A 25,825-nucleotide genomic window follows, 5' to 3' on the forward strand; every position below is an offset into this window, starting at 1 on the left:
TCTCCCTCCCTCTCTTCCCCCCTCTCCCTCCCTCTCTTCCCCCCTCTCCCTCCCTCTCTTCCCCCCCCTCCCTCTCTTCCCCCCCCTCCTCTCTTCCCCCCCCTCCCTCTCTTCCCCCCCCTCCCTCTCTTCCCCCCCCCTCCCTCTCTCCCCCCCCCCCCTCCCTCTCTTCCCCCCCTCCCTCTCTTCCCCCCCCTCCCTCTCTTCCCCCCCCCTCCCTCTCTTCCCCCCCTCCCTCCCTCTCTTCCCCCCCCCTCTCTTCCCCCCCCTCCCTCTCTTCCCCCTCCCTCTCTTCCCCCTCCCTCTCTTCCCCCCTCCCTCTCTTCCCCCCCCCTCTCTTCCCCCCCCCTCTCTTCCCCCCCCCCTCTCTTCCCCCCCTCCCTCTCTTCCCCCCCTCCCTCTCTTCCCCCCTCCCTCTCTTCCCCCCTCCCTCTCTTCCCCCCTCTCTCTTCACCCCCTCCCTCTCTCTTCCCCCCCCTCTCTTCCCACCCCCTCCCCTCTCTTCCCACCCCTCCCCTCTCTTCCCACCCCCTCCCCTCTCTTCCCACCCCCTCCCTCTCTCTTCCCCCCCCTCCCTCTCTCTTCCCACCCCCTCCCTCTCTCTTCCCACCCCCTCCCTCTCTCTTCCACCCCCTCCCTCTCTCTTCCCCCCCTCCCTCTCTCTTCCCCCCCCTCCCTCTCTCTTCCCCCCCTCCCTCTCTCTTCCCCCCCCTCCCTCTCTCTTCCCCCCCTCCCTCTCTCTTCCCCCCCCTCTCTCTTCCCCCCCTCCCTCTCTCTTCCCCTCCCCTCCCTCTCTCTTCCCCCCCCTCCCTCTCTCTTCCCCCCCCTCCCTCTCTCTTCCCCCCTCCCTCTCTCTTCCCCCCTCCCTCTCTCTTCCCCCCTCCCCTCTCTCCCCCCCCCCCTCTCTCTTCCCCCCCCCCTCTCTCTTCCCCCCTCCCTCTCTCTTCCCCCCTCCCTCTCTCTTCCCCCCCCTCCCTCTCTCTTCCCCCTCCCTCTCTCTTCCCCCCTCCCTCTCTCTTCCCCCTCCCCCCTCTCTCTTCCCCTCCCCCCTCTCTCTTCCCCTCCCCCCTCTCTCTTCCCCCCCCCCCTCTCTCTTCCCCCTCCTCCCTCTCTCTTCCCCTCCCCCCTCTCTCTTCCCCTCCCCCTCTCTCTTCCCCCTCCCCCCCTCTCTCTTCCCCTCCCCCCTCTCTCTTCCCCTCCCCCTCTCTCTTCCCCCCCCCCTCTCTCGCTGTTCCCCCCCCTCTCTCGCTGTTCCCCCCCCTCTCTCGCTGTTCCCCCCCCTCTCTCGCTGTTCCCCCCCCTCTCTCGCTGTTCCCCCCCCTCTCTCGCTGTTCCCCCCCCTCTCTCGCTGTTCCCCCCCCTCTCTCGCTGTTCCCCCCCCTCTCTCGCTGTTCCCCCCCCTCTCTCGCTGTTCCCCCCCCTCTCTCGCTGTTCCCCCCCCTCTCTCGCTGTTCCCCCCCCTCTCTCGCTGTTCCCCCCCCTCTCTCGCTGTTCCCCCCCCTCTCTCGCTGTTCCCCCCCCTCTCTCGCTGTTCCCCCCCCTCTCTCGCTGTTCCCCCCCCTCTCTCGCTGTTCCCCCCCTCTCTCGCTGTTCCCCCCCCTCTCTCGCTGTTCCCCCCCCTCTCTCGCTGTTCCCCCCCCTCTCTCGCTGTTCCCCCCCCTCTCTCGCTGTTCCCCCCCCTCTCTCGCTGTTCCCCCCCCTCTCTCGCTGTTCCCCCCCCTCTCTCGCTGTTCCCCCCCCTCTCTCGCTGTTCCCCCCCCTCTCTCGCTGTTCCCCCCCCTCTCTCGCTGTTCCCCCCCCTCTCTCGCTGTTCCCCCCCTCTCTCGCTGTTCCCCCCCCTCTCTCGCTGTTCCCCCCCCTCTCTCGCTGTTCCCCCCCCTCTCTCGCTGTTCCCCCCCCTCTCTCGCTGTTCCCCCCCCTCTCTCGCTGTTCCCCCCCCTCTCTCGCTGTTCCCCCCCTCTCTCGCTGTTCCCCCCCTCTCTCGCTGTTCCCCCCCCTCTCTCGCTGTTCCCCCCCTCTCTCGCTGTTCCCCCCCCTCTCTCGCTGTTCCCCCCCTCTCTCGCTGTTCCCCCCCCTCTCTCGCTGTTCCCCCCCCTCTCTCGCTGTTCCCCCCCCTCTCTCGCTGTTCCCCCCCTCTCTCGCTGTTCCCCCCCTCTCTCGCTGTTCCCCCCCTCTCTCGCTGTTCCCCCCCTCTCTCGCTGTTCCCCCCCTCTCTCGCTGTTCCCCCCCCTCTCTCGCTGTTCCCCCCCCTCTCTTGCTGTTCCCCCCTCTCTCGCTGTTCCCCCCCTCTCTCGCTGTTCCCCCCCCTCTCTCGCTGTTCCCCCCCCTCTCTCGCTGTTCCCCCCCCTCTCTCGCTGTTCCCCCCCTCTCTCGCTGTTCCCCCCCTCTCTCGCTGTTCCCCCCCCTCTCTCGCTGTTCCCCCCCTCTCTCGCTGTTCCCCCCCCTCTCTCGCTGTTCCCCCCCCTCTCTCGCTGTTCCCCCCCTCTCTCGCTGTTCCCCCCCTCTCTCGCTGTTCCCCCCCCTCTCTCGCTGTTCCCCCCCCTCTCTCGCTGTTCCCCCCCCTCTCTCGCTGTTCCCCCCCTCTCTCGCTGTTCCCCCCCCTCTCTCGCTGTTCCCCCCCCTCTCGCTGTTCCCCCCCTCTCTCGCTGTTCCCCCCCCTCTTTCTCTCGCTGTTTTCCCCCTCCACCCGTCCCTCTTCTCGCTGTTCCCCCCCCTCCCTCTCTCGCTGGTTTCCCACTCCCTCCCCTGTTCCCCCCCCTCCTTCTCGTGTTTTCCTCTCCTTTCCCCCCTCTGCTCTTCGCTGTTCCCCCCCTCACCTCTCTCTGCTGTTTCCCCCCCCTCCCTCTCTCGTCTGTTCCACCCTCCCCCCTCGCTCCTCTCTCTCGCTGTTCTCCCCCCCCTCCCTCTCCGCTCTCTCGCTGTTCCCCCCCCTCCCTCCCCTCTCTCGCTGTTTCCCCCCCTCCCCTCTCGCTGTCCCCCCCCTCCCTCTCTCGCTGTTCTCCCCCCCCTCCCCTCTCTCGCTGTTTCCCCCCCCTCCCTCTCTCGCTGTTCCCCCCTCCCTCTCTCGCTGTTCCCCCCCCTCCCCTCTCTCGCTGTTCCCTCCCCTCCCCTCCCCTCCTCTCGCTGTTCCCCCCTCCCTCTCTCGCTGTCCCCCCCCTCCCTCTCTCGCTGCTCTCCCCCCCCTCCCTCTCTCGCTGCTCCCCCCCCCTCCCTCTCTCGCTGCTCCCCCCCCTCCCTCTCTCGCTGCTCCCCCCCCCTCCCCTCTCTCGCTGCTCCCCCCCCCCTCCCTCTCTCGCTGCTCCCCCCCCCTCCCTCTCTCGCTGCTCCCCCCCTCCCTCTCTCGCTGCTCCCCCCCCCTCCCTCTCTCGCTGCTCCCCCCCCTCCCTCTCCGCTGCTCTCTCTGCTTCCCCCCCCTCCCTCTCTCGCTGCTCCCCCCCCTCCCTCTCTTCGCTGCTCCCCCCCCTCACCTCTCTCGCTGCTCCCCCCCCTCCCTCTCTCGCTGCTCCCCCCCCCTCCCCTCTCTCGCTGCTCCCCCCCCTCCCCTCTCTCGCTGCTCGTCCCCCCCCCCTCCCTCTCTCGCTGTTCCCACCCCCTCCCCCTCTCGCTGTCCCCCCACCTCGCTCTCCCCCCCCCCCCCCCCCCACTACTGATCGAGCTAGCTAAATCCTGAAGGATATATCTGCCAGACTGCGCCTGCAGCAGGTGATGAGAGAACACTAAGAGGGAAAAACCTACTTGATCTCGTCCTCAGCAATCTACTTGTCGCAGATGCATCTGTCCATGACCGTATTGGTAGGAATGACCACAGCATGGTCCTAGAGTCCATTATAGCAGAGACGGAGGCCATTCGGCCATCAGGTTCATACCTACTCTCTGTAGAGCAATCCAATCAGTCCCATTTCCCCAGCTCTATCCCCGTAGCCCTGCAAGTTTAGTTCCCTCAAGAACTCATCCAATTTCCTTTTGAAATCATTCATCATCTCTGCTTCCACCACCCTTGTAGGCACCGAGTTCCAGGTCATTACCACATGCTGCAGTAAAAAGTTCTTCCTCACAACCCCCCCTGCATCTCTTGCCCAAAACCCTGGTCCCTGTACCATCAGTTAATGGGAACAGCTTTTCTTCCTCTACCTTATCTAAACTTGTTTATTTTGTACACCTCAATCAAATCTCTCCTCAATCTCCTTTGCTCTCAGGAGAACCACCCCAGTTTCTTCAACCTTGCCTTGTAGCTAAAATCCCTCAACTCTGGAATCATTCTGGTAAATCTTCTCTGCACCCTATCAAGGACCCACACAAGTACCAAGCAATGACCAGCTCCAACAAGATAGAATCTAACCATCTCCCTTTGACGTTGAATGGCATTACCATCACTGGACACCCCCCGCCCCCCCCCCCATCCCGCCAACAACATCCTGGGAGTCACCATTGACCAGAAACTGAACTGAACCAGCCATGTAGATATTGTGGCTACAAGAGCATTCAGAGGTTGGGAATTGTGCAACAAGTAACTTGCTTCCTAACTTCCCAAAACCTCTGCACCATCTGCAAGGCATAAGGAGTGTGATGGAATATTCTCCACTTGCCTGGACGAGTGCAGCTTCATCCAGGATAAAGCAGCCCGCTAGTTCGACACCCCATCCATCACTTAAACATTCACTCCCTCTGCCACCAGCGCACAGTGACAGCAGCGTGTACCATCTCCAAGATGCACTGCAGCAACTCATCAAACTTTCTTCAACAGCACCTTCCAAACCTGTGACCTCTACTACCTAGAAGAAGAGCAGCAGATGTATGAGAACACCACCACCTGCAAGTTCCCCTCCAAGTAACGCACTATCCTGACTTGGAATTATATTGCTGCTGTTTGTGTTGCTGGGTCAAAATCCTGGAACTCCTCCTTAGCAGCACTGTAGATGTACCTAGATCACATGGACTGCAGTGGTTCAAGAAGCACTCAACACCACCTTCTACAACCATTTTCTGCCTGCGGTCTTCCAGCTGTAGACTACCACTAATACTGGAAGCATTGATCTTGCAGCTGAACCTTGCATTAAGAAACATTTTCTCAGGCAAATATAGAGTTATCAGGATCACCTTCGCTGTCGAGCCTTGCTTATGAGAGATAAACACACAGAAATCAATGTTCAAGGGAGCAACATACCATTCAATTTTCAGGCTAACCTGTTCTCAATTTTGAAAACAAAGTTAAGGAATCTGATTGTAACCTCAGGTCTGGAAATTGTCCTTGGTAGCATTGGAGTAGATCTTTCATTCTTGCAAGTAAATCCTTGACCATCTGACAGCATCAGCTGTGGTATTGTTCGATCGTGCTGTAGATTGTGCCAATTGTGTCATCTTTGATTAGGGAGCAATGATCAGGTAATCTATTTGGATGCCACAGGGATTCAGTGGTAACCCATTGCTCTGACTCCAGCTATCAAGAATGGGCATTCCATTCTGATGGGGACAGAGACCTGAGCTGATGAGAAGATGGTTGAAGTTGGACACCTTGGCGCACATGGTTCCTGGCACTATCACCTTGGGTCTGGCACAACATACTATTTCTACATGTTGGAACAAGGGCAATCTAGGGGGAAGTAGGTTAATTTGAAAGGACCACATGTACATTTGATATAATAAGATATGCTCCAGCCATCAAATTCGTTGGTAGGATACTGGATAGTGAGGATTCAAAAACTTTGACTTTGATCTTTAATGTTTAACTGTAGGAAATGGCAGCTCATCCAAGACTTGATTTTATGTGAACAGTCTGTTATGAAAATCTCACCTGCCAATAATGAGGCATATTAATTTTGTCATATGAAACATTAATTTTAATTAATGTTGCTAGACTGAAAAGATGACTTGTTTACAGAGATCACAGCAGCGACTGGAAACATTTGCATTCTAAGAGACAGTTGCCTGGAGGAAACAATGGAACTGCTCCCTGATCAAATTAACCCAAATGGATTTTGATCAGACACTGAATGTATAAAATGCCAGCATTCCATTCCCACCCCCCCCCCCCCCCACTTACTGAGGGTGTCTGCTAAGATGGAGAATCCACAAAAACATGGGAGAATTTGTTTTTTAAAAAAAAAGCTGTTCACGTGACTAACCTGCTGGCCCAGGTTTGGTTTTGAATTGTGTTCACAGAACAGTTTGAGTCAGACTGCAAGTTGAAGACAACAGAGAACGAAGGTCTCTCTATCTCTCCCTCTCATGCAAAGACAGGGACCCACAGAAGGAAACTAAGCCTCAAGACAGAAAACCATCGAAACAAGTTTGCAAGTTTACGGGTGGCGCAGTGGTTAGCACCGCAGCCTCACAGCTCCAGCGACCCGGGTTCAATTCTGGGTCCTGCCTGTGTGGAGTTTGCAAGTTCTCCCTGTGTCTGCGTGGATTTCCTCCGGGTGCTCCGGTTTCCTCCCACAGCCAAAAGATTTGCAGGTTGATAGGTAAATTGGCCATTATAAATTGCCCCTAGTATAGGTAGGTGGTCGGGGAATATAGGGACAGGTGAGGATGTGGTAGAAATATGGGATTAGTGTAGAATTAGTATAAATGGGTGGTTAATGGTCGGCACAGACTCGGTGGGCTGAAGGGCCTGTTTCAGTGCTGTATATCTAAAAATCAAGTGCACTGGGCCCCAACGAGAGGGCAACATTGAACTGCAATCAAAGACTTTACATCAAACTCAAAAGACAGTAAATGAACTCCAGCTATTGCTTCAAGCCTTTCCCCTTGATTCTTTCCCCTTTTCTGTCTGTATCTGTGTGTGTGTGTTTATCGCATATGCATGCTAGCATATTCTTAGTTTTAACAGAATTAGAGTTTTAAAGCTAAGAAAACCTGTCTGGTTGATTTCTTTGCCATTACAATTGGAGAGCAGTGAACAAGGATTCAGTGAGGGGAAGCTAAAAACACGATGTTTTAAAAATTAAACCCTGTTACGGTCAAACTAGGAAAAGGCTGAGAGGGAACCCCTAGACCCCTTTCTCACCTGATCGTAACCAGTTTAACAGCCCACAGGCAGGGCACGGGTGAGCCAGATGGTGGAAAGGTAGAGCTGTGTTACCAGCATATATGTGGAAGCTGACCCCATGTCTGTTGATAATGCCACCAAGGAGCAGCATGCAGACGAGGAAATGTAGAGGGCCACCTTGTGGGGCTCCAATGGTGATACTGCAGGAGTGTGACAAGTCATTGGTAGAGTCATTGGTAGAGGTATTCTGATTACAATTAGTTATCTAAGGGTGGAACCATGCAAGAGCAATCCCAGCGAGCTAGGCGATGCAGGTTGGAAGAGGATGCTATGGTTGAACGATAGAACAGGAGTAAAGGTTCTAAATTGGAGGAAGGCAAATTTTACGAAGCTGAGAGGTGATCTGGTGAAAGTGGACAGGATACAGCTACTTGAAGGAAAATCAGTAGCAAACCAGTGGGAAGCATTCAAAGGCGAGATTCTATGGGCACAATGTAGACATGTCCCCACAAAGAAAAAGGGTGATATTGCCAAGTCTAGAGCCCCCTGGTTATCTAAAAGCATACAGGGTAAGATAAAGCAGAAAAAGAAAGCTTTGATAGTCACAAAAAGCTGAATACTTTAGAATGCCTTGAGTATAGAAAGTGCAGGGCTGAAGAAAGCAAAGAGAGGACATGAAAAATATTGGCAAGTAAGATTGAGGAAAACCCAGTACATTAAGAGCAAGAGGGTAGCTAAGGAAAGGGTATGGTCTATCAGAGTTGTACAAGGTAACTTGCGTGTGGATGCAGATGATGTGGGCAGGGTTCTTAATGAGTACTTTACCTCTGTCTTTCATGACGTGATGGTGTTGGGTGTCTGGAATTCACTGCCCGGATCAGTGGTGGAGGCAGAAGCCCTCAACTCATTTAAAGATAAGGAGAAGGATGATGCAGACATTGTAGTTAAAGAGGAGGAGTGCAAAATATTAGATACTCTGGTGGGCAAATTATTATAATCAATACTCAGAGATAGGATAAACTGTCACTTAGAAAGGCACAGATTAATCAGTGATAGTCAGCATGGATTTGCTAAGGGAAGGTCGTGTCTTTATAAACCGAATTGAATTTTTTGAAGAAGTAACAAGGAGGATTGATGAGGGTAGTGCAGTGGATGTTGTCTGCATGGATTTTAGGCTGAGGGGTAACTTAATTGAGGTGTACAAAATTATGAGGGGCCTAGATAGAGTAGACAGGAAAGATCTGTTTCCCCTAGCAGAGAGGTCAATTACCAGGGGGCACAGATTTAAGGTGATTGGTAGAAGGGTAAAAGGGGACATGAGGAAAAACTTTTTCATCCGGAGGGTGGTGGGTATCTGGAATTAGCTGCCCAGATCAGTGGTGGAGGCAGAAACCCTCAACCCAACTGAAGACGAGGAGAAGGATGATGCAGACATTGTAGTTCGAGAGGAGGAGTGTGAGATATTAGATACAATCAGCATAATGAGAGAGAAAGTACTAGGATCATTTTCAAATACTCACTAGATTAAGGCGAGGTACCAGAGGATTGGAGGTGTGCGAACATTGTACCATTGTTTAAAAAGGGTGTGAGGGATAGGCCAAATAATTATAGGCCAGTCAGTTTGACCTTGGTAGTGGGCAAATTATTAGAATCAATTCTGAGAGATAGGATAAACTGTCACTTAGAAAGGCATGGGTTAATCAAGGATTGTCAGCATGGATTTGTTAAGGGAAGGTCGTGTCTAACTAACTTAATTGAACTTTTTGAGGAAGTAACAAGGAGGATTGATGAGGGTGGTGCAGTGGATGTTGTCTACATGGATTTTAGTACGGCATTGACGAGGTCCCACATGGCAGACTGATCAGAAAAGTTAAAGCCCATGGGATTCAGGCGAATGTGACAAGTTGGATCCAGAATTGGCTCAGGAAGTCAAGGGTAATGGTCGACAGATGTTTTTGTGAATGGAAAGCTGTTTCCAGTGGCGTTCCACAGGGCTCAGTGTTGGGTTCCTTGCTGTTTGTGGTATATATTAATGATTTGGACTTAAGTGTGGGAGGCATGATTGGGAAATTTGCTGACAACACAAATATTGGCTGTGTAGTTGATGGAGCAGAGGATAGCTGTAGACTCCGGAACGATATCAATGGTTTGGTTGAGTGGGTGGAAAAGTGGCAAATGGAGTTCAATCCGGAGAAGTGTGAGGGAATGCATTTGGGGAGGGCAAACAAAACAAGGGAATACACAATAAACGGGAGCAAATTGAGAAGGGTAGAGGAAGTGAGACACCTTGGAGTGCATGTCCACAGGTCCCTGAAGGTGGCAGGACAGGTAGATAAAGTGGTGAAGTAGGCATATGGAATGCTTTCTTTATTGACCGAGGTATAGAATACAAAAGCAGGGATGTAATGCTGGAACTGTATAAAACGCTGGTTAGGCCACAGCTGGAGTATTGCATACATTTCTGGTCACCACATTAGAGGAGGGAAATAATTGCTCTGGAGAGAGTACAGCAGAGATTTACAAGAATGTTGCCAGGGCTTGAAAATTATAGCTATGAGGGAAAATTGGATAGGCTAGGGTTGTTTTCCTTTGAACAGAGGAGGCTGAAAGGTGACTTAATTGAGGAGTACAAAATTATGAGGGGCCTAGATAGAGTAGACAGGAAGGACCTGTTTCCCCTGGCGGAGAGGTCAATTACTAGGGGGCACAGATTTAAGGTGATGCGTAGAAGGATTAGAGGGGATATGAGGAAAAACTTTTTCACCCAGAGGGTGGTGGGTGTCTGGAATTTGTTGCCCAGATCAGTGGTGGAGGCAGAAACTCTCAACTCATTTAAAAGGTATCTGGACCTGCATCTGAAGTGCTGTAACCTGCAAGGATAGTTTTTTTTCAGCCGTTGCAGACACGATGGGCTGAATGGCCTCTTTCTGTGCTGTAACTTTTCTATGGTTCTAACGTGTCAAAGGCTGCAAAGATATTGAGAAAGGATAATGTATCATGACCACATTGCATTGAATGTTGTCATCACTTCAGTTCGGGCCACTTGCAGTGCTGTCGGAGGGGCGGAAAGCTTACTGCTTGAATTGAAATGGATGCATGAATTGAAATGGAGTTGTAGGAGATATGGTAGAATGACTTCTCACTAGGGATGAATAAAAATAATTTTTGTTTCCTAATAAAATCATCTTGCTGTAAATGTTCTTATTAACATGAAACTTTGAGTTGTTAGCAATCATTCTTGTCCTTTTAATGGATACAGTACCTTTGTTGAAACAGTTGGTAAATAATGTTGTGACGTTTCCATGGTGTCACAAAATAATTCACTAGTATAAATACTGGACACGTACATAATCATAAAGAATAATCTTCCTATAAATTGAGATTCTATGTAAAACATGTCCAGCTTAAACATCCAAGCCCAGCGCGCATATATTAATAAACTATTTGTAGTGTTATATGTGAAATCTATCATGTAATTTTGGAGGGATCGTACCTGTGAACACCTTTCATTTTCCACTTGTTTCTCCTGTGTTGTGTGCACTGTCGCTTCCAAGCTGCACCTTCAATACAGGAACAAACCAACTCAGAGCAGCTAACTCATTCACGAGCACTGAACGAAGTAAATATATTCAATTAAAAAATCTTTAAGAAACTGGGTCTGCAAGTAACAAGCTCGAATCCTGATGCTGCACCAAGATTCTGAGTTCTTTCCTCGAATCTATTTTTAAGTGTTCTCTAATATGCTGGGATTCAGCCTCACAGTTTCATTGTTGGGTTTTTAATGCCAGATGTTTTCTCAGGTTCGACATCACTGACCACTTCAGCAAGCAGACCAGTGTTCTAGGTATATGAATGTAGCACATGCCATCATTATGTGATTCTCATCTTTTCAAAAAATGAATTCCTTATACATTCTGAACTCAGTACATTCATACATCAGATCATGATGGTTTATTTAAATGAACCAAATAAATAAACAATTATAGAACAGTGACTTATACATTTCACTGCTCTCATGCAAAATAATGAAGGTATTTCTGTCCTTTCTGTCTATCAATTTTAAAACAGCAGCTCACTTCTTACACTGTATGTGTTGCAATTTCAAAGCTGGCCTGACTCCTCTGCTGGTTAAAAGACTGAGCTTTTCTGCTAACATTCTAACAAAAGGATGTCGACCTGAAATGTTAACTCTCTCTCTCTCTCTCTCTCTCCACAGATTCTGCCAGACCTTTCCTAGTTTTTCCAGCATATTCAGTTTTTATTTCAGATTTTCAGTATCTGCAGTATTATGCTTTTGTGCTTTTCTGTTGGCAGAAAACAGGAAAAACTGACTCTTTAATGGCAGAAAGTCAACCCAGATATATCATTCAATACCCTTTGAAAATACACTGAAACAAAAGCTGTGTTTCCCATATCAATATTAAATGTGTAATCTGTCTTTGACAATGGTATACAAACATTACCATTGAAAGTGAACTCCTGAGTCCAATTATGCAATTAGTAACTTAGACTCCATATTGTGTTTTCCTTAAGTAGTTGCACCTTGTGGAGCCTGCTGCAGTTAGCCTGTTTGGTTCCTGAGCTTTTCCTTTTGAGAAAAACTTATGTGCCCGTGGGTTTGGCTCTTCATATGCCGATCTCAACAATAAAAAAAAGTTAATAGTTCACCACAGACAAAAAAAAACTTCTTATCCCATTCACAATGAATGAAATTCCACAAATAACTGACTTTGAGTGGCAAATAAGCCTATGCAAGATCTATCAAAAACGTTTGCATTATTGAATATGAGAAATGACATTGTTAACCCACTCCAATTAGTTGAAATACTGCAAAACTAATGTTCTGATTTGTGCATGAACTCCAGAAGGTTCATGAGTAGAGATTGTGTACACGTGTAAAAATTCATTTAATAAGATGGGAGATAATTAATCTCTGTTCACTGAATGCATCTCATCAATTGGCAAAAAAATGAACAGGCTTTTAAATGTGTGTGCATTTAACAGATTTGTGGTTTCTGATTATGTCAAATAGGAAGAAAGAAACCTTGGCATGCTTAACCTATCCAGAAACATGGGAATATGGAGCATCCACGCATTCAATTAGATATGCTACAGACTGCTAGTTCCATATTCCCCAGAGCCTCTGATCTTGATTTAACCTTAATGGGTGACCACTTTTAAAGGTGGTTACCTCCTCATGTAGTGGTCAATTCCACATAACCTATGATTTTGGAATTGAGATTTTCATTTTTCTTTAGTAACTTAATACATTGCAAAATAACAGTACTTGACCAAGCTTTTTGCTGCATGAATCTCACTTTAGACTACTGTGGTTTTTCTCCAGATACGTTGAAAAGAACGCTTCACTGTACCGTTTGCTATTTTAAGATCTGAGTTGTCAAGGGATTACAAGAGCTTATGAGGAAGTTCTGTTGCGGAAAAGAAAACCAGTGGCTAGAGGAGACTGCAGAACATAAGGAGCATCAAACAGGGCAAGACAGAAAAGGGAAGCTGGAATAGCAAGTGGGGAATCATGGTATGTTCTTGGGTTTTGTCACTTTTGACCTTGTTTTATGTGAAAAATTAGTAAGCAGTCTAATGGATGCAATCTGACAGCTCAGTAAAACAAAAAATCTATTCAGTTGTTTGATATTCAATATATGGGTCCTACAATTCCATGTGCAGAGTGTACTGTTCTTGATTTGTTTCCAAGGTCCTTAAACCACAAAATGAACCCTCAAGAGTCTGCAGCATATGAATTATTAATTGCAAAGAGGATGTTCATAAATTACGTGCTCTAATGAAACTGGTGATAACATGCTGCTGTAAGATGCCAAATGACCTTGGACTCTGCTGCATAGCTAAAATTTTAGGTGCTTGTCATTGTCTTCTGTGTAGCAAAATCATTGCACTGAGTGAATCAGGATACTTTGACAGATGAATCAGCTGGCTTGACTATTGTTAGGTCAACAGATGCTACATGTCAGCACTATTTTATCTTGTGCTCAAATTACTTTATTACACCACCTGATTACATGGTGAAGTCAAAAAACACTAATATGTAACTTAAGGGAAATATTATTGTAAATGGATACTGATACTTTTCTATTAAAAATTACATTTTTGTAGTCATTACTTGTGACCATGGACTTTCTTTTCTTTTATGGTCTTTTTCATGTATTGATTGAAACCTGATTTAGCATTAAAACTAGGAGTACAGTTGTGATTAAATTAAAATGATTGGTTAAGTATGCTTTGAATTTATTTGTGGATGACCTGGTCTCAAAATGTAATTGCTAGTGTAACTAAAGTTCAAAAAATAAATTCTCCCAGCATCTAATAAATTTTAAGAAATTTGTCCTGTTGTTCACCAGATGCTAAATGATAACAGAAAATGAAGGAAGTTAGAAAATGTTTGCACCAATGGGAGAATTCATTTAGAAGTATCTACCTGAGCAATTCAATCTTTGTATAATTTTTCTGTGGATTTTTTTTGTAGTCTTTTAGGCCAATCATCATGAACCATGGTTATATCAATGTTCTTTTACACACTGCACCTCCTAACATTTCAAAGACAAATGTACTACATCAAAAGTATCTATTATGTTCTATGAAAGATATTAAAGCGGAATAAAGAATAAATGGATGACATTAAAATTATCTATTTTCTATGAAAAATAAATAATCATGCATTAATATAAACATAAAAGGTCTAGGGAATAAATTGAAGACAATAATCAGGGTCCAGGTGACATTCAAAGACTGCGCTATCTCCAATCTAAATATTGGGTGGAATTACTATGTTGTAACCAAATATCTTTCCTAGATTCTGGCATTATTGCATTAACATAGTACTTTTGCACAACTGTTTGCTGACTGGAGTGAAAATAAATTGTGTACATTAAAGGTGCTGCTGATATTTTCAAAAAGATGCACACTATTTCCAAGGCACAAGTTACTGTAATGGAATAATGGAAAATGCAGATAAATCAAAAGTCCCCAAAATTGGATTTTTACCTGTTTGGCACAGCAGTACGCTAGGGACAGAATGAAGAAATGCAATATAAATGGGAAAAACAAGGCAACAAAAGGTGATGAAATATGAACAACCAGAGCATTAGTAGGTTGTACATTGAAGCATTGTCTTGCTCAAGACCTTACTGAGAATTCTGGCAGATAATTGAGAATTCAGAAAATGTATTCCCCAAGTTGGATCTTTATATAACATCTACGTATAGAATTCTGGATCTAAAAAGATGACGCAGGCCTGTTCATGAGGTCCCAAGAGCCCCGTTGGTTGTCCTGGCAATCCTGCACCCAGTAATCCAAACTGGCCAGTCTCTTTGCCTTCAAGTTGTCCGGTGTTCTCTTGGCATTTCTGTTCTTTGCAGCAAGATATTTTTATTTCCTCTAGCAGGGTTAAATGTTACAAACTAGTCATTTCTTTTTCCCCACTGCTCAGTAATGACACAATGTGGTGTGACACCTACCACTGTAGACTAGGAAGGTTCCTAGACTTCACTGAGTCAGCTCAACCTGTGTTGTGAACCGTGCAGAAGAGGAGTCAATTTTGCATTCAGCTTCAGTGTCCCTGACAATGGAAGTGCAACATAAGATGAGGTTTCTCCTACCAATTGCTATCCATACATTTGCCACAAATTTGTGCGCATCAGTTGAGGATGTGATATGCTAAGCTGTAATGATGGGATGTAAGCATTGTTGGAAAGGCCAGCATTTCTTGCCCATCCCTAGTTATAGAACATAGAACGTTACAGCGCAGTACAGGCCCTTCAGCCCTCGATGTTGCGCCGACCTGTGAAACCATCTGACCTACACTATTCCATTTTCATCCATATGTCTATCCAATGACCACTTAAATGCCCTTAAAGTTGGCGAGTCTACTACTGTTGCAGGCAGGGCGTTCCACGCCCCTACTACTCTCTGTGTAAAGAAACTACCTCTGACATCTGTCCTATATCTATCACCCCTCAACTTAAAGCTATGTCCCCTCGTGTTTGCCATCACCATCCGAGGAAAAAGGCTCTCACTATCCACCCTGTCCAACCCTCTGATTATCTTATATGTCTCTATTAAGTCACCTCTCCTCCTCCTTCTCTCTAACGAAAACAACCTCAAGTCCCTCAGCCTTTCCTCGTAAGACCTTCCCTCCATACCAGGCAACATCCTAGTAAATCTCCTCTGCACCTTTTCCAAAGCTTCCACATCCTTCCTATAATGCGGTGACCAGAACTGCATGCAATACTCCAGGTGCGGCCGCACCAGAGTTCTGTACACTGCAGCATGACCTCGTGGCTCCTAAACTCGATCCCCCTACTACTAAAAGCTAACACACCATATGCCTTCTTAACAGCTCTATTAACCTGGGTGGCAACTTTCAGGGATTTATGTACCTGGACACCAAGATCTCTGCTCATCTACACTACCAAGAATCTTCCCATTAGCCCAGTATTCTGCAATCCCGTTACTCCTTCCGAAGTGAATCACCTCACACTTTTCCGCATTAAACTCCATTTGCCATCTCTCAGCCCAACTCTGCAGCCTATCTATGTCCCTCTGTAACCTACAACATCCTTCGGCACTATCCACAACTCCACCGACCTTAGTGTCATCCGCAAATTTACTAACCCACCCTTCTACACCCTCATCCAGGTCATTTATAAAAATGACAAACAGCAGTGGCCCCAAAACAGATCCTTGCGGTACACCACTAGAAACTATACTCCAGGATGAACATTTACCATCAACCACCACCCTCTGTCTTCTTTCAGCTAGCCAATTTCTGATCCAAAGCACTAATTCACCTTCAATCCCATACTTCTGTATTTTCTGCAATAGCCTACCGTGGGGAACTTTATCAAACGCCTTACTGAAATCCATATAGACCACATCCACGGCTTTACCCTCATCCACCTGTTTGGTCACCTTGTCAAAAAACTCAATAAGGTTTGTGAGGCACGACCTACCCTTCACAAAACCATGCTGACTATCTCTAATGAACTTATTCTTTTCAAGATGATTATAAATCCTATCTCTTATAACCTTTTCCAACATTTTACCCACAACCGAAGTAAGGCTCACAGGTCTATAATTACCAGGGCTGTCTCTACTCCCCTTCTTGAACAAGGGGACAACATTTGCTATCCTCCAGTCTTCCGGCACTATTTCTGTCGACAATGACGACATAAAAATCAAGGACAAAGGCTCTGCAATCTCCTCCCTGGCTTCCCAGAGAATCCTAGGATAAATCCCAAGTTGCCCTTGAGAAGATGGCGGTGAGCTGCTGCCTTAAACCATTGCAGTCTTTGTGGTGTAGGTACACTCTCAGTGCTGTTGGGAAGGAGTTCCAGGTTTTTGACCCAGTGACAGTGAAGGAATGGCGATATATTTTCAAATCAGGGTGATGTGTGGCTTGGCGGGGAACTTGAAGGTGGTGATGTTCCCATGCGATTTCTGCCCTTGTCCTTCTAGGTGGTAGAAGTCATGACCAGAATTTTACGCCACTCCAGTGAGCCGGATGGGGGGGGGGGGGGGGTGGTGGGGTAAAATTGAGCAGGAGGCTCAGGGAGGCCCTCCCGACCCACTCCTGCCTCTGCCCAACTTTACGTGAGCCACAGGAGGAGGGGGGGGGTGGTGGTGGGTGGTGGGGTAGAAATGGGCTGCCCGCCCTAGGCCAATCAAGGCCCTTAAGTGGTCAGTTAAGGGCCTTCGCCCGCCTCCACAGGGATTTTACCCATGGCAGTCAGGTGTCCGGGTGCCCGATTGAGGGCCGCCCCTGCTTCTCCAACCACCTGCAGGACCCGAGATGCCCCCCCCCCCCCCCAATGACCATCCTTGTCTCACCGGGCCGCGACCAATTAGCCGGGAGAGGCAGCCCTAACTTACCTGGACTCCTGGCTCCATGTCCTCAGCTGGGCTGCAAGCTCAGCAGTGGCCACCGCTCCAGGTGGCGCTGCTGGGACTAAGAGCTGCTGGCCCAGTGATTGACCGGCAGCTCAATGAGCAGGACTTCCTCCCTCAAGCAGGTGGAAGTCCCGCCTCGGAACAGTTAAAGCCCGGGGTCCCATAAAATGTGGGTTGGATCCCCGGGCTGGGCGGAAGCGGGTTCGCCAATGACTTTTACGTCAGACGGACGGGAGCTGGCCACTGACATAAAATCCAGCCCCATGGGTTTGGAAGGTGCTGTCAAAGGAGTTGTGATGAGTTGCTGCAGTGCATCTTGTAGATGGTGCACACTGCTGCCACTGTGTGCCGGTGGTGGAGGGAGTTATTGGATTGTTTTCTGTAAAATGGTACTACTGTATACATAGGGGAATGACGCTGGTGAAAAATGGGTAGAAAAGTAAGAATATAATGTATACTTTTTTCGATTTCAAAAACATATGCCACAACAGATGTGTAATCTGTAGACATGACATCTGTAGGACTGTTTACATTCAAAAAGGCTTCTAAATCTGGGAAAGCCCCATAGAAAAAAAGACACTTCCTGGTAACAAATGGCAAATATTTAAAAAATACACTGTAGGTGAAGTCTTTCCACAACTCATGACAGATTGGGCATTACAGTGGAGAGGTTGAGAGGGGATCGGGTTGGGAGAGTGGTGGATGGGTAGGAGGTGAAAATCAGCCAAGTGTCAATCCCAACCTTTGATCATAGACTAACTGGATGTCTGATGAGGGCAGGATTGAGCAAAATTGGGAAGTTCCCCAATGTTGAGAAGCCTGTTGTTCATGTGAAGAATGAACACTGTACTGTAGGATGTCCACTGAACTATACCCCAACATTTTCCATGCCTACAGGAGTTTGAGAGGAGAGAAAATGAGCAAAACAACAGAAGAAAATTACTTAGAATACATTCCATGCATCAGATTAGTCGGCTGCTTTTGTCCCAGCTAATCCTGCAATCGGCTGGAACTGCATCCTGTTTTCTGGCCTACTGGAGCTGAGCATTAATTGCACTTACATTGGAGGCAAGATATATTACAGATGGAAGGCCATATATAGCATAACTTTCATCAGAGACTCCATTTGATGACTTGGCTCATGAAAGAAACTTTACGTATGCAATATTCTACCTTTGGTAGTAACAATCTGTTGGTCATAGGGAGATACAGCACTGAAACAGGCCCTTCGGCGACCATCAACCACCCATTTATACTAATCCTACATTAATCCCATATTCCCTACCACATCCCCACCTTCCCTACCACATCCCCACCTTCCCTGAATTCTCCTACCACCTACCTATACTAGGGGCAATTTACAATGGTCAATTTACCTATCAACCTGCAAGTCTTTGGCTGTGGGAGGAAACCCACGCGGTCACAGGGAGAACTTGCAAATTCCACAAAGGCAGTACCCAGAACTGAACCCGGGTCCCTGGACCTGTGAGGCTGCGGTGCTAACCACTGTGCCGACCCATTTATATAACATCTTTCACATTCTCGAGTTCTAAAGCGCCTTATGGCCAATAAATTTTTTTGAAACATAGTCACAGTTGTTGTTCACGGTATTGAGGGAAATGGAGAAAAGCCAAGTAGATGGAGTTGAAGTGCAGACCAGCCATAATCTAACTGAAGGCAGAACAGGGTTGAGGGACTGAATGTCCTACACGCCTTTTCCTATGTTCAGCAAATGGCTGTCTTTGCTCTTCAGTATAATGCTTTTTGATTTTCTCCAACAGCTATTTCCAATAATATGGTTTGAATAGATTTTTAAGGTTTAAACTTAAAACTATATAACATTAAAAAGATTGTAATTTTGCATTGGGTACAGCGACTGCCTGAGGAGAACCAGTTGTTTTTGCCTAACATTCTATTGCCAGCTTGACATATACGTGTGATTATTTTTATTTGAAATTCACTTACTAACATCACTAAGAGTGCTGGCAACACTCAGGTCCTTTTTAAGTGTTTTGATTGAATGTTTGAGAGTCATAGAGGAAACTTAAAAGGAGTAAGTTTTCCTGGTGCTTAGAATAGCCACCATTTTAATGTTAGAATAAACAGTTTGTCTTTGGTGACAGAAGAACACTCTCCATTTCATAGCCTGATTTGCTGTCCCAAGTCACTTATAGCCTGTTATCCTGGTTTGCAAAGGATCCACAGGTGAAGTTATTACAAATGACTATCTGGCCTTGTTTTGAGACTTGGAAATTTAAGTCATTCTTATGAATTGTAATGCCCGCTGGGGACCAGTTTTTCATCAGCGCAGCCTCACAATTAGGTCAGGACTATCCATCTACTGTTGTTATACTTCAGTATAGTGCCTTTGTATGTGGAAAATTGATTATTTAATCATTTTTAGGCCGTACTGTAAATGGGTCATCTGGTTCTTCGGCAGTAGTTTATCCTGCATGTACATAGCTCTATCTGTCCTAGAAGGGATATCACTCCTGCTTCTCTAATTTTTTTAGCGCTTTCATTAAAAATTAGCTTGCTTGCTCAGAACCTCTTTGAAGACTCTTTTGACATGCCAGCATGTTGATTGCAGAGTTCTGTTTGTGTACTTCCCAATCACCCATCAATTGAATAAGAACATAAGAAATAGCAGGAATAGGCTATACAGCCCATGAAGCCTGCTCTGCTATTCAATAAGATCATGGCTGAACTTCTACATCAACTTCACTTTGCTGCCCTATCCCCATACCCTTTGATGCCCTTAGTGCCCAAAAGTCTGTCGATCTTGGTCTGAAATATATTCAGAAACTGAGCATCCACAGCCCTCTGGGGAAGAGAATTCCAAAGTTTCACAGCTCTTTGAGGGAAGAAATTTTTCCTTATCTCAGTCCCATATGGATGACCCCTTATCCTGAAGCTATGACCTCTAGTCCTAGACTCTCCAGGTAGGGAAACAGCCTCTCGGCATTTACTCCATCAAGCCCTCTAATAACTTTATACGTTTCAAAGAGAACACCTCTCATTCTTCTAAACTCCAGAGAATATAGGCCCATTCTACTCACTCTCTCCTTATAGGCCCTACCAAATTCATGGCCATGAAAAATGCATCACGGACTGTGAAATCTTCGGTCCTCCATGAAATAGGCCATTTTGCGAACATAAATTTTATTCATTGGCTCACCTCGCTGATTGCTGGACATGTTGCGATCTTTGCGCGTTTTATTCATTGGCACAAGGCTCACCTTGCTGATTGCTGGGTATGTTGCGAACGTTGCACATTTTATTCATTGACATAAGGCTCTCCTCGCTAGATTAGGGAGGGCTTCCGGTGCAGTTTTGAGAGAAGCAGTCTTGAATATTAGTGGACAAGTGAGAATGTCATAATGAGCAAATCAGAATTGACCAAACCATTCCCGCAGCACATCAAGTGAAAGAGTTTGGAAGCCAAATTCTGCATGCTGATGGTGGAATATTTTTTTGTACAAGCTGCAATGTTTTGTTGGATCACACACAGCGGGTCACAGTTCAGCGCCACTTAGAGTCCGAAAGCCATTGCAGCAGAAAGTGAACATCTGACACAGCACTGCTGGAAAACCAATACGAGAAAAAAAACGATTTAATCTCTTTTTAAGAAGTTGACCGAGCGCTCAGAAAATCGTCAGTTGGTTACAATGGAACTTAACAGATGCTTTTGCAAGCGCCAACATACATACCATTGAAAAATTTGATCACCTAAAGCTGCGGGTATTCATTGAAAGTAATGTGCAAAATGGTGGTCACTTACCAAGTGCAAATAAACTATGACAGGACGACCTACTGAAGGTTTTTGCTGCACATTGTGAGGAGATGATGTCTCAGGTTAACGCACAAGTCTCCATGCTCACGTTCAACCACTAGCTTCAGTGATTAAAGAATGTGACCTGTTTATAGTCAGCTTTTTACAAAAGTTTATGAGTATACATCAATTGCCTTTTGAAACCAGAAACCTCACCAGTCATTTTATTGTTTTAAGTAGATCGTGTTCATGGTTTGTTGCAACACAATGAAATTTACGATTTAAATACATGAAATCGTGAAATTTGTGATGCTTAAATTGCCGTGATCGTGAAATTTGTAAACTTTGACTCTGAATTTGGTAAGGCCCCACTCATAGGACAATCCTCTCATCCCAGGGATCAATCTAGTGAACCTTCATTGCACCTCCTCTAAGGCAAGTATATCCTTTCTTAGGTTCAGAGACCAAAACTGTACATAGTACTCCAAGTGTGGTCTCACCAAGGCCCTTTATAATTTCAGTAAGACTTCCTAACTCTTATACTCCATCAACCTTGCAATAAAGACGAACATACCTTCCTAATTGCTTGCATGTTAACTTTCTGTGATTTGTACACAAGGACCTCAAACCCTTTGAATACCAACATTTACTCGTGTCTCTTTTTAAAAAAATATTCTGCTTTTCCATTCTTGCCAAAGTGGATAATTTCACACTTCCCCACATCATACTCCACCTGCCATCATCTTGCCCAATCACTTAATTGATCTGTATTCCTTTGTAGTTCCTTTTTGTCCTCCTCACAGCTTACTTTCCCACTTAGCTTTATATCATCAAACTAGGATACATTGCACTTGTTTCTCTCATACAAGTCATTGATAAAGATTGTACATAGCTGAAGTCCAAACATTGATCTTTGTTACACCCTGCCATCCTGAAAATGGCCCGTTTATTCCTGCTCCCTGTTTTCTGTCTATTAACTATTCCTTAATCCATGCTAATATATTACCCCCCCCCCCCACAAAAAAACCCTACTGTGTAACAGCTTCTTGTGTGGCACTTTATTGAATGCCTTCAGAAAATTCAAATACACTGCATTAACTGGTTCCCCCTTATCTATCATCCTAGTCACACCCTCAAAAATCTCTACTAGATTTGTCAAACACAATTTCCCTTTCATAAAACCATGTTGACTCTGCCTATTAATGTTGCGATTTTTCAAATGCCCTGTTGCAATATCCTGAATAGATTCCAGCATTTTCTACTGGTGTCACACTAACTGGCTTGGTGTTCCTTGAGTCTAGTATGTAGGCTGAATCCTGTTTCTCCGATGTAGACGAGTCCACAGTCACATGGTATGCTGTAAATTCTTGGTTTGTTGTGAGATAGTTTCTTGTCTTTGTGGGCGTGAAGAATGAAGTGGAACTTCTTGGATGACTTACGTCGGACTTCTATGTCCGCTGACTTGATTTCTGTTGTAGTCTGTGCGAGGTGGAGCCGATGTATGGGAGACTGACTGTTGTCTTGGTTGAGGCAGTGTGGCAGTGCAAGTAGCAAGTGGACGTGTGTTGATCTTGTGGGAAGGAAGTCCATTGAGTTGAAGTGTAAACCTGATATGGCGCATTTCTTGCAGATTTTTTTTATCGTGAATGGAAAAAAACTCTTCTGACGAAGGTGTTGGAGACCGATTGAAGGTGGAGCGATGTTCTTTTCAAAGAACAGTATTTCAAGTATCTACCAGTATGAGTGGGCTTGCAGTAGACTTGGTATGCTGGTACAAAGCCTGCTTCAAATAGTGAGTGGGATAAGTCAGCCATCGACAAGCATGCTCAACTCAATAACCAGTGACCGGGTTCAATTCTGGGTACTGCCTGTGTGGAGTTTGCAAGTTCTCCCTGTGTTTGCGTGGGTTTCCTCCGGGTGCTCCGGTTTCCTCCCGTTTCCTCCCACATGCCAAAGACTTGCAGGTTGATAGGTAAATTGGCCATTAGCAATTGCCCCTAGTGTAGGTAGCTGGTAGGGAACTATAGGGACAGGTGGGGATGTGGTAGGAATATGGGATTAGTGTAGCATTAGTATAAATGGGTGGTTGATGGTCGGCACAGACTCGGTGGGCCGAAGGGCCTGTTTCAGTGCTGTATCTCTAAACTAAACTAAACTTATCGAATGGTCCAGTTCCAAACTCATCTCATCCATTTCACACTGGCCACCAAGATGTGTCAGGGAGGCTGTGTCGATCTATCAACACCACGCCGTCTCCCAAGACAGTGGCCTGCTCGATAGTGATATCTGGCTACCCCTATTCAAGAAACTCATCATCACCTGCTTTGCAGCCAACGTACCCCAATAAGAACAATAGTATGTATTGATTTACCATTAGATACAATAGCTGACCAATCAGCAGCAAGAAAAATAGGCAAGGAAAAGCTGTTCCCATTAACTGATTGTACAAGGACTAGGAGGTACAGAGTGAAGGTTTTGGACAAGAGATGCAGAGGGAATGTGAGGAAGAACTATTTTACGCAGCGAGTGGTAATGACCTGGAACTCGCTGCCCATGTGGTGAAAGCAGAGAGAGTCAATGATTTCTAAAGGAAATTGGATGGGCACCTGAAGGAAATAAACTCGCAAGGCTACGGGGATCAAGCTGGGGAGTGGAACTGACTGGATTGCTCCACGGAGAGCTGGAATGGACTCGATGGAAGAATGACCTCCTATGCCATAAGTGACTCGACCGACCTCTCATGGAACACAATGAGCCAATCAATAGCAGAAAGGACAAGATCATGTAATGGCCTATTAGCAGCAAGATTCCACCCACATTCCCATTCTCCACCACATATAAACCCTTTGTTCCACACATTCCAGTTACTCACCAGACAACGGGCAGAGTAAGCTGCCTGAAACATCAAGGCCTGCCAGTTCTTCTTTTCCAAGGAAAAAGCTGCTCTTTTCTGAGAAAATTTGCATGGTGTAAAACCGTAAAATCTTCTTACTCAACATTACCACATTCACCATGAAAGCCTTCAAACAATTTTTATGTTTCTTGTTGCTGTGGTAAATTATACTTATAGAACTCATACAAAAGTGGCCTTCCTTTGCACTGAAGAACAATGTTGCTTTTTGTGTTTTGTTTTGTCTCAAGTTTTATAATTATTCAAAGGACTTGTCTGACTAGTTCATTTCTTAAAATCTGACGACTTCTAGTACTATATGGAATGTAACTTGCCTGTAGTTGGTTCTGTAAATTTTATTTGTGAATAAAGCTGGTGTAGTTTAGCCTAATGTGAAAAGTGTCTCATGGCTGATATCATTCGTCTTCCAAAGTGACATGATGATGTAGAATCCTAACTAGCAGTAAATTTTCAATAAAAAGGAAGATTGCCCAATATACAATACACATGGGCCTGGATTTCCCTCCCCAGCAGCCAAGGAACGGCCTGAGACGTTCATCTTGCATTCAGTTGCCCTGAGACTTTTTGCAGGCTTTGTCAGTGGCGATTTCTATTAATCCTGCATCTGATCCAGTGTGGAGCCCTCTATAAAGGGATCTGTGGTGTCTGTGGACAGGAGAACCAGCAGTATAGCTGTTCAGAAAATCAGTTTGAAGAATGCTCACTGAGACATGCAGATTTCAAACCAGGAAGTAAACAGGAAATATCAATTACATTTAAATCCTTGAACAGGAAGCAAAATATTGATTGGTTCCTACAGAAGGGCTTAAGCGAGAGCAATAAAAGAGGAAAAATAAAAAAAGTTTATTTTTCAAGTGTTTGCAGCATTAATTTTCTTAGGGAATGAGACTCCACAGCTATAAAATTAATTTCAGGGCAGAAAGGTTGCTCAGCGGTAATTATCACATATTACACTGTTAAAATCTCATTCCTGAATGTTTCCAACCGTTTTTAGTGCGACACTTGTGGGGAGTTACCCTAAACTCATGTCATTAATGATTTCAATGCCAAGTCTTAACAGGGTGCACAGCTGCAGTCCTCACTGATAAGAAGCAGTGTGTCTCTGACAGTAACTTTTGGATTTCCGTGATTAACTGCACAAGTGTGAATGCCAGATGTTGTTAGATTTGCCCTGTAATAAGGGAAAATGTTGTTAGCCTCGCCATTATTATTCAAGCAAAGTCCAGGCATTATGTTCAGTTTAAAATCATGGGGAATGTCACCTCTGATTCAAGCTGCCTCTAACGTGAGGACAAGAAAAAGTTATTGAGAGTAAGTCTAAATCATAACAGCTGGTGGGATTAATATCACTCTGGGACCAGCAAAAGTGGTGATAAAGTAACAAGCAGGAGCAAAGAGCTGCAAATAAAAAGAATTGGCTCTGGGGTTCAGAAAAATGTGGGTAATGAGCTCAAACTTGCCTATCTAACAACGGGGAACAAAGAATTAAGAAATGCTCACAGCAGTTAGAAGTTGATAAATTGAAGGCAGAAAAGGAGCAGTGCAAGCGACAGAAGAAAGAATGGCAGAAGCACAAGGAAGAGAATCAAAACCAAATTGGAAGGTGTAGTTAATACAGAGGAGGACTGCGGAAAAATACAGGAAGACAATAAGCCTACTGAATCAGTTTGTAATTGGTCAATTTCAATGTAGCCAAGTACAAGTTAATACATTTTGGTGGGAAGATTGAAGAGGACACACATTCCTTGGGAAATAATGGTCTAAATGAGGTTGAGGGACAGAGGGTGTATAGATAACACAGATCGCGAAAGGTAGCAATGCAGGTTAAACAAGGCCATAAAAATACAAACAAAGAACTGGGGTTCATATCTAGAGTTGGAAAGCAGAGAAGTTATGCTAAACTTGTATAGAAGCTTGGTTAGACCACACTTGGAGCACTGTGAAGAGTTCTGGTCTCTCTGCCACATAAAACACTTTTTATCTATTTGGTGCTGTCAGTTGATGCATGGGCTAACAGAGGTTTCATGGCACGTTGGCCATATGATGCATGCCTATGGTAGACAACAAATTGCCCCATATATCTTCTTCTGTTAGGAAGATGCCACAAGAATTAACAGGTTCCCTCCATTTGAATTAATGTACAGGTGCCAAATGTACAGCCACTTAATGATATAACAAAAAAAAATGGGGCACTAAAGAAGGGGCAAAAAAGATTGACTAGAATGTCTGTATA

The 25,825-nt window shown here is 46.0% G+C and overlaps 1 protein-coding gene across 7 annotated transcripts in view; it reads left to right on the top strand.

Annotated features, from left to right (window-relative positions):
- The window catches only part of strbp (spermatid perinuclear RNA binding protein), a 179,082-nt gene that overhangs the window by 76,775 nt on the left and 76,482 nt on the right, over positions 1-25,825 (top strand). For all 7 annotated transcript variants that reach the window (XM_068012531.1, XM_068012534.1, XM_068012528.1 and 4 more), the window contains exon 2: positions 12,333-12,524. Coding sequence is in view for 1 of the 7 variants with exons in the window: in XM_068012533.1 (XP_067868634.1) it covers positions 12,522-12,524 (3 nt within the window). In the remaining 6 variants the exon portion in view is untranslated. The remainder of the gene's footprint in view (positions 1-12,332; positions 12,525-25,825) is intronic.

The sequence above is a fragment of the Heterodontus francisci genome, chromosome 32 (genome assembly GCF_036365525.1).
Source record: "Heterodontus francisci isolate sHetFra1 chromosome 32, sHetFra1.hap1, whole genome shotgun sequence".
NCBI classification, from domain to species: domain Eukaryota; kingdom Metazoa; phylum Chordata; class Chondrichthyes; order Heterodontiformes; family Heterodontidae; genus Heterodontus; species Heterodontus francisci.